Raw genomic sequence first — 17,991 nt, 5'->3', positions numbered from 1 at the left:
ATATCGATTATCTTCTTTTTGTCTCAAGTTTCTCTTCGCCAACTAACTCCCGGGTTTAAAAAAAATCTACAGACTTTACGTCGGAAAATAAAATGTAGTATGGTTAATACCTCCCACTCCCCCTCCCCCCCCCCCCCCGAATTCACTCTATACCCCCTGCATAACTGTGTTAGGTCGAAACGATTCGTGTTAAGCAATCGGTTAGTAAAATGCTTTTTTTTAATTTTGACCTCAATATGTAATCACTTTTAAATAGATATAATCAATCCCGGTTTTGTGCAAACATTATATGCAAGTAGTCTTACTTGTAACAAATAAAATAAACTTTTAAGACAAATTTTAAATGATTATGATCCCAATGCACCCTGCATCAAAAGTAACATTTCAGATTTTTTGTTTTAAAAGTGAATTTCCCCATTGTTTACATCTGTTTATTACTAATCTGCAATACAAATACACAGATGGTCAGTTTTCACACCTTGTCGCAGTCAACGGTCGTGTGTATAGTCTGAGCCTTTTCTGTTAGCTCCGAGTTTTTCGTTGTTCCCAGACATACAAATGATTTTTAGCGTTGACTTTCAATCAAAAAGAATTTTTAAGACAATCATTAAATAACAAATCATTTGAAGCCATGAACATTATCCTGTAACTCGAAATGAATTCATATGTTCTGTTTGCCAAGATGTAATTTTAGTCGCTGTCAACATTACTATCACCGGTAGTACTTTATTCAAATACTTAAATATTCGTACGTTAGCATGGTCAGAGAGAGAGAGAGAGAGAGAAAGAGAGAGAGAGAGAGAGAGAGAGAGAGAGAGAAAGAGAGAGAGAGAGGAAGAGAAAGAGAAAGAAAAAGAAAGAGAGGGGTAGATATATTTTATCTTCTTTAAACTATGTAACTATATCATGGCAACATTTTTAGCAAAAGGAGATAGATGTATGACATAAAACTATCCATGATAGGTCTTAGCTCCCCCAGAAAAAATTGCTATCCCTGCCTTGTCCCTGGAAAAATATCTGACCGCACATGTAATTATATACACGCATGAACTTAAAGAAATAGAAGCCCATTTTCTCTCCTGTAAGCATTAGGAAAGAATAAAAAAAAAAAATCCAGAGTTTGGTCTCAAATATGCATTTTAAAGGAAATAAATATTCAAGTCATTGTTTAAACATAATGACTTATAAAACGATAAGTACAGTGGGTTACAGTGGTGTACAATGTTTGTCAATGCCCTGTACGGTGGTGTACAGTGGGGTACAGTGCTGACAGTAACACGTACAGTGGTGTAAAAGAAGGTACAGTGGAGTACAGTGGCTCTGTACAGTGGAGTACAGTGGCTCTGTACAGTGGGGTACAGTGGGATACAGTTTGATACAGTAGCTCTGTACAGTGGGTGTACAGTGGATTTACAGCAGGGTAGAGTGAATATACAGTGGATGTCAGACAATGTCCGTCAATTCTTTGAAACATCAGCGGATTTTGAATACAGAAGTGATATATATAGATAAATACATGTATATATATGTTGTAATTATCCCTAGAATTATATGTACTACATGTACACGTAATAATAGACCTTTTTGCATGATATATTAAAGGCAGTAAAGATTAAATCGAACCTTTTTCAAACGGCTAAATCTATTGCACACGAACCCCGAATTCAGTATTAAGAATTATATCTTTATTTCTAAAACATGTAGCATAATAGAGAAATGCGACAAAAATTATTGATATACTATTCTATGTTTAAAACAACAATTAAAGATAAAAGGACAGATATTTTATAACACCAGCAGAGATAAACAAAGTGTTTTTAAAACATTTTTAATGTGTGTCGATTTTACATGTTAAATAAACTAGAAATATGTTATTGGTTTTTTAAATTAAAATAAGGAGTATTATTCATATTTTGAAATTATCGATTTGTACAATCTATCCCACTTTATAATCAACTTAGTGTGGATATTTACTTCAATTATTTCGTAAATAAAATTTGAATTGTTTTTTTAATTATGATCATTAATGATAAAAGTTCAAACGTGCAAAGGTTGAGAAAAACCGCATCAGAATTACAACCATGATTATTAACGGTAAATAAAAACAAGCCTAATGACATAAACCCCCCGAATTCAATAGAGGGAAGTAAAATGAAATACGCAACCACATGACGTTGAAGCAAACTTTAAAAGTCATATCACCCTATAAACGACACACATACTTTTTTCGTAGGATCAGTGTTGCATTACTGGTCGTTTTTGTGGTAAATATAAAAGTTAGAGGATACTTCTATGCAAGACACTTTAATGGTTAATATATGTGTAAACTAAATCAGCAAATGTGATTAATTTCTCTATTGAAGGAAAAAGTGTTTCGACATTACAACTCTCTAGCTGCCACTAAGAGCATGGGCGATAATGGATTCGAAAGTAATTCATCTTCTAAAAGACTTACTCTCCATCTAACGTTTATTGAAACGAATTTCGAAATAACATTTACCTGTGTGATTTTTACTATTGCGTTCTTTGGAGCAATTGGAAATCTTGCAGCTATAGGTAAAATCATATACGATCCGAAATACCATACACCAACATTTGCTGTTATCGGACAGTTGGCTTTGGCAGATTTCCTTTCAGTAACGTTTGTGAGTTTTGGGTTAATGACAAACATTGTGAAAATATGGTCGTTTTTTATATTCATCTTGAATATAGCAGTTTTCAGTTCTTACGTTCACGTGTGTTTATTTTCCGGTGTAAGATATCTAGTCACTGTATACCCCCTACAAAGCAGACAGCATCTGACTGTAACAGCGGTATGTTTGTGTTCACTCACAATATGGATAACAAGCGGTGTAGCTGGAGTTGTTGTTTATATACTTAAGATATTAAATGTAACATATGTAAGCAGGATTTGTATCATTTTTATCGATGTCGTTTTATTGCTGACAGTTTGTATTATAATGATCTGCTTACATGTTAAAAAAATAAGAACATTACAGGATTCTTTGTCTGTAACAGATCATTCACAGAGAAGAATGAATATTGTTCTCACTGTGATCATTAGTATATTTGCAATACTTCAGATCTCATTAATTTCAGCGGAAATATTATTTACCTTATCATTTCATCTACGTTTAGATGAAATTTGGAATTATTATGGATACTTCTATTATTGTAACATTTTTTTGGGATGTTTAAACTTTTCTTGCAATCCTTATATACTATTTTTTTTACAGTTTATATAGGGCTTTGCGTTAAATAATCTGTTGAGTACAGCACTACATGCTATATTCAACATCAATGGTTATGTGTCATATATATTTTAAGATACTTTTTGATTTGTATCACAAGTATCCCGTGTATTTGAAAATAAATCTCTAAATAGGAGAGTTTTAAAAATCCTTAATTTTTTTTTTCAAATCACGATTACTTTGTCAGTGCATATGATATCAATCCTCATTTATGTATTTGGTATGAATAAACTGGTAAATCAAAGAAATCTTTTAACAGCCTAAAAGTGTACAACAGTGAGTCAGATGTGGTAAGCACAGTACATAAAATAATATCTCGCCCAATATTTTAGTAACCAAATAAAAATTAATCAATAATTATCAGCCAATAATGTTTTCTTTTGTTTTAATCCCATTGTTACGGATCAAAATAGTTCATGGTTTGATAAAATAATAACACGAAAATTCATTTGATTGTTGCAATGCAATCAGTAATAAATGTTCATGACACCTCTAATATAAGATTGAATCCAAGTGAAAACAATTCCTAATATTCTTAACAACACATGGATAAGCGCCGACTTATCGAGTGTCGTTAAAGAAACAGAGAATAATAATAAAAACTAGACACGATCTCGTTGCGAGCAACGAGGAGGTCTTCCGTCTGATTTTAGAATTTGAGATATATGTTCGATCTTGATTTTGCTATTTAACAGCTAAACATGATTCAGAATAGAAAAACAGGGTCTACATTCTAAAGGCCAGATACTATTTTGTTTCAGGGATAAGAGCTTTGTTCCACAAGTGTTTAGAAATTCGTCACCGTTCTTGAGATATCTGAAAAAAAAAACGTTTTAAGGACCAGTCCCTTATCTCCTTATTGGAGCCGCTGAACCAAAATTTGAAGGTTGCATTTTGTAAAGTACATCATTTTAAGCATCTTTTCTTCTATACTGCATTTCAAAATATTTTCCTTTTTGAGATATATATGGTCATAGTTTTGGACTCTTGAACACTAAAAAATCCTTATTACATAACACGTGAATAAATCATTACATTACTTTGATACATAACTGTAAGCTAAACATATTTGCTACTTTAGCCTTTCATTAAATTTCCCTCAGTGAGGAGCTACAAATAAAAGATTTTAGAGCCGTTTGGTCCCCTAATTTTAGGGGCCAGCCCCTTTTTCTTGATCTCAAATAAAAGGTCACTTAAATTTCAACACATTTTGTTCAACAACTGTTTAGAAATTCGTAACCGTTCTTGAGATATATGGGAAAGAACGTTTTAGGGGCTGGTCCCTTAGTTCCTTATAGGGGCCTTTTAACGAAATTTTGAAAATTGCATATTATTAAGTACATTATTATGAGTATCTTTTCTTCTATACTGCATTTCAAAATATTTTTCCTTTCTGAGATATATGTGATCAAAATTTAGGAATGTTGGCCCTTAAAACCCCTTATTACGTAACACATGATAAAATCACTACATTGCTTGGATACATAACTGTAAAATTAACATATTTGCTTCTATAACTGTTCACAAAATATCACTCAGTAAAGGGCTATAGATGGAAGACTTTAGAGCCCTTTGGTCCCCTAATTTGAGGGGCCAGCCCCTTTTTCTTGATATCAGTTGAAAGGTCTTGTAAATATAAACATTTTTTACATTACATGTTTTAACAAAATATTTTTCAGAAAAGAGATAAACAAAGAAAACCAGAAAAAGTAATGACGTTTTTTAAACCCAATTTTCGGGTCCGGGCGAGCTTCAACGTTTTTGGCGATCGAAATGATTTCAAACCTTCATGCACAATTTCAGTCTTTAGTCTACCATCACTGAAAATTTCAAAGTTATATCTGCTATAGTTTAAGAGGAGTACTGCCGACAATATACCCCTCTGAAAATCGATAAAACGACTATATCTCAAAACCGGAAGTGACGTCATCAATAAAAAAAATTTGCAATACGGTTCATATCATCATCTATGAGATCGCAAAGTTTCATGAAAATCAAGTGAGTAGTTTCCGAGATCTCGCATGCACAAAATTTGTAAGAAAAAAAATAATAATATAGAAGAATAGGGAAAAAGAAACAAAGCAATAACAACAGGAGTGAGGATGTCTTTGCACCCTGTCACTATTTTACAGACTTTTCGAATAGTGCAATTTGAATCAGAAGTTAAGTCGTACAACCATGCAAAAGCACAAACCATAAAAGACAGTTTGTAGGGGACGCGAGGACACCCTACCCCACAAACTCATCTACATACAAGCTTTTTACGTGGAGGGATTCCAATCAAGAGGGTTATATTGAAATTTAAGCCATTATTATTCCTTGGCTGATTTTGTTTATGTTAACCCCCTTTAATGTTGTTACCGCTCAACATTTAGGGATAACACACCGGTTTAAGTTCTCATTCTCCTTTTTATTAATGTGTGATCTTGTGTAATATATACTTTTTTCCACAAAAACATTACATCACAAAATTACAAAGTAAATATAATACAAAATTGTCTTCATTGCAGTCTTCATGTGTCCCTATACATTTAAACAACGTTCAGCTATTGCATACTTCAACTAAAAAAGTATAGTATAGATAATAGTAAAGCCATATTGAAACTTTAAATTCGCCAATTTTGATTCGATACCTATACTTATATTTCTTTGTAATAATCTAAAATCCAGGAAGATTGTATTCCCTCTCCTGGCTTGTCGATGATAAATAATTTTTTACAAAGATGTTGGAATCAACATTTTTCTCAATCCATGCAATCTTATTTTAAAGCAAAAAATATATTTTTTATCGCGTGCATTGATTACTATAGTAAATACAATAACAGAAGATGTGATATGGCCTTCCTCATTCAACATCCGGTCAAAGTTATGTATAGTTCCAGATGTAATACACCGGAATACAAATGTTTGTCAATTTTTTTAACAAATACAAACTTTAACCCAAAAATAAAAAGAAGCTGGAAAAAATTCTAATCGAATGATTTTCGACGAATGGAGTGAAATTTCGAGGTTTGTCAGATTGGCTTAAATATATATTTTAGCACTCCGTGTATACACACTGTTATTGAATATTACAGCGACATTGCTCTTCAAATGAAAAGCATATGTAAATTATATTTTTATGAAATAATACTGTTGTATGTCTGCATGAGTAAATAATATTCGTTTGGCGTCAATTTTGACAAGTATTATTTGAGTGATCAAAGTAAAAATTAAAAAAAAAGCAAAAACTGTTGTACAAGTTCATTCGCACAATTTTTTTTCTGATCACATGTAAGCTTTCCCAAAATTTTAACTAGGAATACTTTGCATTCATGTAAGCAATAAATAGCATAAAAACTGGTGTAGATGCTCACAAAGGCATTAGATATGTATGATACATAAACTTATCCGATTCCAGCCAAACTTGACAGAAAACACTCTTAGATAAGGGTTTAAGTTTGTTAAAGTAAAGGGACACGCTCTCCTATAACACTATGTCCAAAGATACCCTCGATTGATGTTTTGCTTAATTACTCAATATTTATATATAGCCTACATCAGAGTTAAAACGATGTTTATTCAAAAGTATGAATATTGTCCAAGATTTCTCGTTTGAAACATCCTATTTTTAGCAAACCTAAAACTATATATAAACTTAAAGAAACTTAAAGTTGAAGTTCCATTTATAGTTTTTGCAATGCAAAAAAACCATTATATCAATTCTGAAAGTATCAGGTAGGTGCAAACTATTATTAGGATATCAATTAGTTTTGGCTCGATTCCGCAAGGTTTCAGTACGCAGAAACTTTTGGTTAAGACTCTATATGGTTTACACATCGCCGAAACCATTGCCTAAATTTTTAAAGTAGTTTTGTCAACTTTTTCAGCAAGTTTTCCGCCTCATGATTATGAATCCGTACAAGCTTATATGTACAGTAAGTTCAGTGTGACTAAAACTATTTGTATATGTAACTATTTCTAAGTTTTGAAAAATAGGTAATTAAGAAATAGTCTTTTCTTTGTGACAAGTTGTTTAGTAATTTATTTTCTATAAAAAGAAATATCAATTTGTCTCACATCGCCAGTCATTAATTGCAATATACTAGACCGGCAACGTATTTTGGAAAAATCGATATAGATTTTATCTTTTTATGTAGCGTCGCCTATTTTGGTATTGCTTAACAATGACCTGAACAAAATAAATAATGTGTAAAACATTTCGTAATATATATTTGGAAAACGTAAATAATAAAAATGGAATAAGATAATAAAACAATTATTTATTGCCTGAAAATCAAAGGTTTCCCTTATTGCAAAGAACAGCTAGGTTTACTCAGTTGCCCTCGGTCGTTGGCCTCGGATAATAGAAAACACTTACTTGTTCCCTGCACGTCGGGAAAGTTATGTTATATGTACATATTATATTTGTGTGACTGTCAACGGGCATCGTTTTGTATTTATAAAACTGCATATCTTTAAACTGAGTGTGTAATTTAATGCTATTTAGATTAAGCGATGGTAGAACCTAAATTGCGTAGACAAATGACGTTATCCAGTTTATCGAAGACACAGGAAAATAAAAGAAGATAAAATCTGTCCCACAAAGGGTTCAAGTAATTTGAAGTAAAATGATGTTTTGATATCAAATATTATATGAGAGTAATTAGTAAAATAAATGTACAATTATTAAAAAAAACCTCAATCAAGGAAAAAAAAATCAAGTGCCGTCTAAAACGTACTGTCTCCATTTCTTTATATGTCACAAATTGCTAAATATATATTTAAAAGAGTCGAAAACATTATTAAACACTTTTTTCACTAGAGCAAACATTTGAAACCATACGGTACAGGGGTGATAGAGGCAGACATGTATGTATGGAAAACAGATCAAATTTCGATACTGCAATTGATACCCATATTGCATAATATACATGTAAATCCGTTGAATGCTGGCTCGATGCAGGCAATTGTTAACAACATTTGTTCAAAAATATATGAATGTGATTCGATTTAAATTTCGTTTATCTTATATCATATATGATTATAATTCAGTGTTGTTAAATAGCGACAATTTTTCGGCAGGAATGTGTCTGTATTCTATTTTAACCATACCTAACAATGTTCATCATTACTCTGAAATAATCATGCCTCATGCATCGAAATTTTGACTTTGAATCACGCTTATTTAAGAAAAATAACTTGGTAAACAGTTGCATATGAAATTGATATAAAATTATTTAAGAAAATTTAGTTATGTAAGTACAAATTTAGTTATGCAAAAAAATGAATAAAAATTGCATACTGCAGGACATTCTTAGGTTTCAATTTAAATGCCAACAATTGCCTGCGTCGAGCCAATTTGTCATCGATTTAGGTAAACTATTGATATCAATTTAATAACCGGATATTCATATCTTGTTTTTCTCCATTACCTTTATTTATGCAATAGACATTTTAATTTGCTAGCTATTTGAACAGGATTTCTGATAATGATGCCATAGCAAATGTACATTTTAAGGTTTTGATTTGGTGAATTAAATTTTATACATCATGACATTAATAAGACATGACACTTCATCGTTCAATCTCATTACATGCATAAAAAAGAATATGTGTAATCATTTTTAAATATTTGGAACATCGATTTAGAAATCGATCAAATCATTAGAAAAACTGAAAATAATTTTTTACCCCTGTTAAAATGAAATTTGCAAAACAAAAGTAAAATAGAAATCACGTATTATAAATAAACTGAGTTGTTACTATTTGGGAAACGGGTATAGTGAACAGTCCTTTAAATTGGTGATTATATTTGAAATCTTCCTTTTAATGATCGAAAACACAATTTTGATGGTACTACATGTATAAAATACATATATCTTGTTTGAAATATGTTTTTTTTTTCAAAATAAAATTCAGAGATCGATAGTTAGATTTCACTAACTTTACTATATTTTGTATATCTTCAGAAGAATTCATTGATTGTCTGACATCATGCTGAATGCAGAGAAATTTAACCGTAGACCATGTGTTTACATACAGATTAAATCAGTTCATGTACATTTTAAAGCATGGAATCACAATCTAAATCTTACATGTAACACGAACATCTGACAAACAACTCTGTAATAGTCAAAATATTACATATAGTATAAACATAAGTTTCTCAAAGCCAATATCTGATGGAAAATAAAAACAGGAAATAAATTATTATCGTAGTTAAAAAAAACCTACAAAGATAATTATTTTCCTGTTCTAGTTTTTATTGCTATTCGATTTTACATTATGTTAAAAACATCATTTTTTCCTTATTTGGATTGTATTTCATGTATTAAAATACAACCAACTTTTCAATCTGATTTTCCTGTATTCACATCAGAATTACACTTTTCTTAATATTCAATTAAATGTACAAGTTTTCTTTAAAAATTGAGTAAAGTTGTATTTTGCATGACATTAGTACTTAAATTTACATAAATTATGTACATTTTATTTTTAAAGTACATCAATACATTTCAAAAAAACTAATCTTAACAGTTTGTGATTCGTTAAAAGATGTTCAATTGGTTTTTATTAGAGAAAGCTGCTTACTATAACGTTATACATATAGTTTACAATACATATGTGATTAATAACAGTGCATACATTATATACCTATTTACTGGCCATGATGACGATAGCAAGTTTATTGGCCCCCAATACAGCAACTATCTCACAATTCGAAACCGAAGAAATAATTATTTTTCAGCGATGCAAAATGTTTTTGATAGTTAAAAAAATTAGAGTCATCGGACTTTGAATTTAATGTAGCGATCGGGTTACGTCAGAGGTGTTTCGAGTTTAAAAAGGAGGGAAATGCCGCCGATGAATAGTTTCGATGAATGTTAACCATGTGCAGATAGTAAAATAACAAAGAATATCTTAAGGTTGTTCGACACAATAATGCATTATTTTGTTGGATCGATAAAGACTCGTTATTGAAAAAGGAATTTTTAAAAATATTACAAATATCAGCTTTCGATCACTTTATATGATATTTGATGTAGCATTTTTAATAGACACCAGAAATATAATTTTGGCTGCGAACAGGATATTTTAAAGCTGAAAACTTTGTATTAATGGATGCAAGCACAATTATCTAATATACTTAAATGTCAAAGACGGCTAAATAAACGTTATATTTTTGGCAAAAAATGTTAAAAAATAAAAATTGAGATTAGTGTACTTTTTTTATAGCTATAGATAAAAACAACAAATCAACTGGCACTCGCATTAAACAATTGCTATCAAATCATATTTCTACAAAAATTTGGAACAAAATACTGAAAAACAAGAATAATCTAAAATTTGAACCGATTCCGATGGTAATTAAACTGATCCCAAACAAAATCATATAAAGTTGGAATAAATCACAATTTTGCACAAATTCTTGTTTATTTAATTGTAAAAAGGTTGTTCGATTAAGGACTTTTATAAAGAATGCCAATGTCCCAGAATAAACGTTATAGTAGTTTTGTAAATTCCCAATTTATAATTTCCAACGGAAGACCTTTTGTACTGTTTGAAAAACAGCAAGTATAACCATATTCAATAATTATTGGTAATCTTTATTGAATGTAGATCTGATGTAGATCTGAAGTGGTAAATTGCTGAAACAAATTATAAACAATTTATGAATACATGGGATAATATGCAACTGACATTTTAACAATTCACACAATAATACATTTACATCATATATGTATATATATCATAGTTGTCATAAGAAATAAATTGACAATCATCAAAATAGACGAATTCCAAAATGTGCACCCAGTATTGAAACAGTAGCCCGAGGGAAATTATGGAATGTAGGTAAAAAAAATGGGAAAATAATTTAATTGAAAAATATAAACATAGAATTCACACTATATAGGTGTGCTGTGTACTTATTAATGACCAGTAAATCATATAAATAATGAAGTTATCCGTATATGTTTAACATCAACATATGTAAACACGAGAAAATATGGCGCCTACAACCTACTACAGTAACAGTCATTACGAGGGTGCTTATGTTTGCTATTATAAACATGTCATGGCAAAAACAACAAATAAAATGAATATTTCATATATCTAAATGCATATGATACTTACAATTTGAGGGGACAAGGATGAAACATGGAAAATGTTGGTATAGAAAATGTGTAGCACTGCGGCGGGACCGCACGTACACAGCGTGAAAAACTGAACATAGAAGAGTTCCACATAAAGAGGAATAACTCTCAGACTATATAATACAAGATCAAGAAAGATAACTCTTGGTTCCACTACACCTTTCTATTATTGTGCGGGTTAAGATTATTTTATTAGGGTCTTCCGTTTCCAACGTAAGACCCTCTTGTTTTTCTACTGTTTCTTTCTATTATTATTATTCTTAACATTTTTTTTCTGCCTTCTTTAAAGCTTTATTTCTCGAAAACTATTCGCCCGATTTGCACGAAATTTTCCGGACTTATAGGACATCGGAGGGGATAAATGTTTTTAGTAAAAAATTTTGTAAACGTCACTTCCGGTTTCAGATATTGACGATTTTATAAATTTTTAAGGGTCATTTTGTCCACGCATCTCCTCCGAAACTAATCAAGATAGAAGCTTGAAATTTTCAGGGATTGTAGATGAATGTCTGTAGATGTACCCCCATGCTTTCAATTATGAAAATTGCTCAAGCCCTTAAAGCTCGCCTGAACCTGAAAATTAGCATCAAATTTGTTCACGAAATGTTTGCACATTTTCCGTTATACCTTTTGATGTATAAATATTTTGTAAAAACATGTAATACAAGAGTTGTTTTAATTTCCACGAGCTTTCATTTTATATCAAGAAAAAGGGGATGGCCCCTCAAATTAGGGGCCAAGGGGGTTGTAAAGTCTTCTTACCACAACGCTTTACTGAATAATAATTTGTTATCAATTATAGAAGCAAAAATGTTTATTGTACAGCTGTTTATCTATACAGTATCATACTTAAGTCATATGTTACGTAATTAGGGGTTTCAAGGGGCCAGAAATTCAAAACTTTGATTAATATCTGAAAAAGGAAAAATATTTTGAAAAGCATTGTAGAACAAAAGTTGCTCAAAAAATGTTCTGTACAATATGCTACCTTAAATATTTTTGTTTGTGACCCCATTTAGGAAATAAAGGGCCGGCCCCTGAAAAACATTTGTACAGATATCTTAAGAACGGTTAACATTTTGTATACAATTGTTGAACAAAATATGTTTATATTTGCGAGACCTTTAATTTGATATCAAGAAAAAGGGGCTGGCCCCTCAAATCATGGGTCAAGAGGGGTCTAAAATCTTCTTATAATAACTCTTTACTGAATCATGATTTGTTATTAATTATAGAAGCAAAAATGTTAATTGTACGGCTGTTCATCTATACATTACCATACCTAAGTCATATATTACGCAATAAGGGGTTTCAAGGGGCCAGAATTCAAAACTTGGATCATTAATATTTGAAAAAGGAGAACTATTTTGAAAAACAATGTAGAACAACAGTTGTTCAAAATAATGTTCTTAACAATATGATACCGAACATTTTGTTCTTAGTGGTCCCGGTAAGGGGTTATAGGGTCGGCCCCTAAAACATTGTTGTTTAGATATCTCGATAACGGTTTATAATTCATGATTACTTGTAGAACAAAATATATTTATATTAGCGAGACCTTTAATTTGATATAAAAAAGGGGCTGACCCCTCAAATTAGGGGACCAAAAGGGCTATTAAGTCTTTTTATAAAACTCTTTTCTAACCAATAATTTGATATTAATCATAAATCAACGAAGAAGCCTTTATTAAGCTTAATTTTAAACTGAAATCCGCTTTAAAATAGGACGATGCATAACAGAAATATTGGGATTAAAAAATTGAGTTTTCCGGAAATTTTGATTCCACGTACTTGGTTAAGAAAATAGTGTTATGTTCAAAGTCAAATCAACTCGTACCTAAAATAATTCGGAAATTGTAAATTCGTTCTTGAACACATTCGGGATTTTTTTTATCAAGTCGTTCTAGAAATTGTAAAAGATTTTGTTAATTCGTTCTTGAAATCATTCAGATATAGTTAAGTTGTACAAAGAATTATTCGATATCTTAAAATTATTTTTTTTAATTTTCCCTTGTAGTTGGTTTTAGAACTCTGCTTCTTACAGGAACTTCTAGCTTTACTCTCGACACCACTGGAAGACCCACTCGTTGCTTTGCAACGAGCTTTGCTCTAGTTCATTATTACTATTCTTCCTCTGACTTTTCTTGAGGCCTATATCTAAAAAACTATTCAACCGATTACCACGAAATTTTCAGAACTTATATGGTATCGTAAATACTCGAGGTTGTTTAAATTTGAACGTATGACGTCACTTCCGGTTTCAGAAACTGACGATTTTGTAAATTTTTAAGGGTCATTTTGTCCACGCATCTTCTCCGAAACTAATCAAGAAAGAAGCCTGAAATTTTCAGGGATTGTAGATAAATGTATGTAGATGTACCCCATTGCCTTTACTTATGAAAATTGTGCAAGGCTTCGAAGCTCGCCTGAACCTGAAAATAAGAACCAAATTTTTCCACAAAATTTTTGAACATTTTCTGAAATATCTTTTGATGTATACACATTTTGTTAAATAATGTAAAGCAAAAGATGTTTATTTTTGCAAGACCTTTAATTTGATTTAAGGAAAAGGGGCTGGCCCCTCAAATTAGGGGCCAAGGGGGCTCTAAAGTCTTCTTACAATAACTTTTTACTGAACAATAATTTGTTATTAATCTTAGAAGCAAAAATGTTTATTGTACAACCGTTTATCTATACAGTACCATAGCTAAGTCATATATTACGTAATTAGTGGTTTCAAGGGGCCAGAAGTTCAAAACTTTGATCATTATATCGGAAAACGGAGAAACATTTTGAAAAGCAATGTTGAACAAAAGTTGCTCAAAATAATGTTCTGTACAATATGCCACCTAAAATTTTTTTGTTGATGGCCCCATTAAGGAGTTTAAGGGTTGGCCCCTTAAACACATTTGTACAGATATCTCGAGAACGGTTAACTCTTTGTGAACACTTGGTGAACAAAATATGTTTATATTTGCAAGACCTTTAATTTGATATCAAGAAAAAGGGGCTGGTCCCTCAAATTAGGGGCCAAGAGGGCTCTAAAATCGTCTTACAATAACTCTTTACTGAACAAAAATTTGTTACTAATTATAGAAGCAAAAATGTTCACCGTACAGCTGTTTATCTTTACAGTACCATAGCAAAGTAATATATTACGTAATTAGGGGTTTCAAGGGGCCAGAAGTTCAAAACTTTGACTATTAATATCTGAAAAAGGAGAAATATTTTGAAATGCAATGTAGAGCACAAAATGTTAAGAATAATGTTCTTAACAATATGGCAACTAAAAAAATTTTGTTGGTCGCCCCGATAAGGAGTTAAAGGGTCGGCCCCTAAAACACAGCTGTTCAGATATTTCGAAAACGTTTAACAATTCGTGAATACATGTGAACAAAATATGTTTACATTTGCGAGACCTTTATTTGATATAAAGAAAAAAGGGCTGGCCCCTAAAATTAGGGGCTAAAAGGGCTAGTAAGTCTTTTTATGATAACTTTTTTCTAAGCGATAATTTGTATTTTTCATTTAGCAAAAGCAAAGGACTTTGTAAGTTTAATCTAACACTGAAATTCGTTTTCAAATCGGGCCATGCACTACAGAGAAGTTCGGGTTTAAAATTTGATTTTTCCGGAAATTTTGATTCCGCGTTCTTGATTTGAAAGAAAGCGTGAAGTTAAATGAAAAATTAATTCGTGCCAAAAATAATCGTGTCAAGTCGTACAAAATAAACTCATTCGGGTTTATTTTGTTAAGATATTCTTGAAATCGAAAAAGTTTTTGTTAAGTCGTACCAAGAATTATTCGATTTTATACTAAATTGTTTTAGTTACTCTTGTTCTTGGCTTAAGAACTCTGCTTCTTACAGATACTACTAGCTTTTCTCTTGACATTAACGGAAGACCGACTCGTTGCTTTGCAACGAGCTTTGCTCTAGTTTTTTATATTTTTTTTTTCTGACTTTTTTCGAACGCTATTTCTCGTGAACTACTTGACCGATTTGCATGAAAATTACAGGACGTGTGGAGCATCAAAAGTACTTAATATTATAAAATGTCTGGCTGATGACGTCACTTCCGGTTTGAGATTTTGAGAATTAAGTGAATTTTTAAGGACCATTTTGTCCACGTAACTTCTCAAAAACTAATTGCGATAGAAACGTGAAAATTTCAGGGATAGTAGATGAATGTCTGTAGATGATCCTATTTATTTGATATTTTGAAAAATGCGCAAGGCGGCGAAGCTCGCCCGAGGTCAAAAATTCCCACCAATTTTTTTACGAAATTTTCGCACATTTTCGGCCCTATGTTTTAATGTGTAAATATTTTGTTAAGACATGTAATGCAAAAGTTGTTTAGATTAACTAGGACTTTTGTTTGATTCAAGAAAAAGGGGCTGGGCCCTCAAATTAGGGGCCAAAAGGGCGCGAAAGTATTTTTGCAATAACTCTTTACTGAAAAATAATTTGTTATCAATCATAGAACCAAAAGTGTTCATTGTACATCTGTTTATCTACACAATACCATACCTAAGTCATATATTTCGTAATTAGGGGTTTCAAGGGGCCAGAAGTCCAAAACTTTGATCTTTAATATCTAGAAAAGGAGAAATATTTTGATAAGCATTGTAGAACAAAAAATGCTTAAAATAATGTTTTTAACAATATGCTACCTAAATAATTTTTGTTGATGGCCCCAGTAAGGATTTTAAGGGTCGGTCCCTAAAACACATTTGTTCAGATATCTTTAGAACGGTCAACAATTTCCGAACACTTGTTGAACAAAATGTGTTTATATTTACAAGACCTTTTATTTGATATCAAGAAATAAGGGTTGGCCCCTCAAATTAGGGACCAAGAGGGCTCTAAAGTCTTTTTAAAATAACTCTTTACTGAAAAATAATTTGTTATCAATTATAGAAGCAAAAATGTTTATTGTACAGCTGTTTATCTATACAGTACCATATTTAAGTCATATGTTACGTAATTAGGGGTTTCAAGGGCCAGAAGTAAAAAAAGTTTGATCATTAATATCTAGAAAAAGAGAAATATTTTGAAAAGCATTGTAGAACAAAAGTTGCTCAAAATAATATTATTAATGATATGAAATCTAAAAAAAAAATTGTTGTTGGTGGCCCCAGTAAAGAGTTAAAGGGTCGGCCCCTAAAACAGAGTTGTTCGGATATCTCTAGAACGGTTAGCAATTCGTGAATACTTGTTGAAAAAAATATGTTTGTTTTTTCGAGACCTTTCATTTAATATCAAGAAAAAGGGGCTGGCCACTCAAATTTAGGGCCAAAAGGGCTCTAAAGTCTTTTCATTTTGACTTATTTTTTAGCAATAATTTGATATTAATCATAAAGCAAAAATTAGAGCTTATTTTTCATAATTTAAAACCGAAATCCGTTTTAAAATCGGAGATATAGGGGTTTAAAAATTGTTTTTTTTCGGAAATTTTGATTCCACATTCTTGGTTAAGAAAATAGTTTTATGTTCAGAGTTAAATTAACTCGTACCTAAAATAAATCGATGATTGTTAAATAGTACTTTTACACATTGGGATTTGTATTTGCTAAGTCGTTCTTGAAATCGATAAGGTTTGTTAATTAGTACTTAGAATCATTCGGATTGTGTTAACTCGTACCAAGAATGATTCGATTTGTTATTCTTTTTGCCTTAGTTACTTATTTCTTATGGTTTAAGAACTGTCCATCTTACAGGAACTTCAAGCTTTACTTTCGACATTAATGGAAGACCCACTCGTTGCTTTGCAACGAGATTCGCTCTAGTTCTTTTTTTTTTTTCTTTTTTTTTTTTTTTCTTTTTTTGTTTCCTAGACGCGAACTTTGAGGCTTCATATCTTGCTCATTTCTGAACGGTTTTTGCTCAAAATTTCAGGGCTAATATACTTTACAAAACACTATCTTAAGCAATTCATAACATTTAGAATTCCCTTTCCGTTAAAGAGTTATTCCCCTTTTAAATTTTCTTAGGGCCTTTTGTTTCCAGACAAAGGCTCCGAGACTATGATAGCAGGGAAAGAGAATCCAACGAATTACAATAACAGAGACATTGTAGTTTTGCACATCTGCTTTTGTTTTTAGATTACGTTTTTTTATTTAGGAAAAGGTAGGGGTAAAAAAACTGGATTAAAAAAAGTGCAAAAATTTAGACATGTTTTCCTTTACATCTTTTAAACGAAAAATATTTTGTTAAGACATGTAGAATAAAAGTTGTGCAAAATATCAAGGGCTTTCATTTGACACCAATAAAAAAGGGCTGGCCCCTTAAAAAAAGGGCCAATGGCCCCTAAAATATTTTGCTTAAGAACTAATAAACGGTTAGGATTTTGATATGGCTGTCGCTGGAAACGTTGTTTGTTGGGATCTTATAAAGGACGTTACAATGTTATTTTGTATGAGATTTGTGTAGTATGAGTGTAAAAAGCTTTATATGTTAACATGTACCTGTTTTCATTTGACAAGTTAACGAAAGTCTTTGCGCGTACAACTGGCATAAAGTTACCGCAGAAAGTATGCTGGTTTATACAAACGGCATTAATTCATAAGAATGTTTTTTTAGTGGAATAATATGGAATTTAGAA

The 17,991-nt window shown here is 31.4% G+C and overlaps 2 protein-coding genes across 2 annotated transcripts in view; both read left to right on the top strand.

Moving 5' to 3' along the window:
• LOC105340959 (uncharacterized) overlaps positions 1-17,991 on the top strand; it is a 131,425-nt gene that overhangs the window by 73,417 nt on the left and 40,017 nt on the right. The window lies entirely within an intron of this gene.
• LOC117683147 (delta-type opioid receptor-like) lies at positions 2,088-3,399 on the top strand. Its single transcript, XM_034452016.2, has 2 exons — positions 2,088-2,264; positions 2,364-3,399. The coding sequence occupies exons 1-2, from the start codon at positions 2,169-2,171 to the stop codon at positions 3,243-3,245; spliced, it is 978 nt and encodes a 325-aa protein (XP_034307907.2). The 5' UTR covers positions 2,088-2,168; the 3' UTR covers positions 3,246-3,399.

This window comes from Magallana gigas, chromosome 4 (assembly GCF_963853765.1).
Source record: "Magallana gigas chromosome 4, xbMagGiga1.1, whole genome shotgun sequence".
In the NCBI taxonomy this organism is placed as follows: domain Eukaryota; kingdom Metazoa; phylum Mollusca; class Bivalvia; order Ostreida; family Ostreidae; genus Magallana; species Magallana gigas.
The sequence above is the reverse complement of the archived record's forward strand: the minus strand, read 5'-3'. Positions and strand labels throughout refer to the sequence as shown.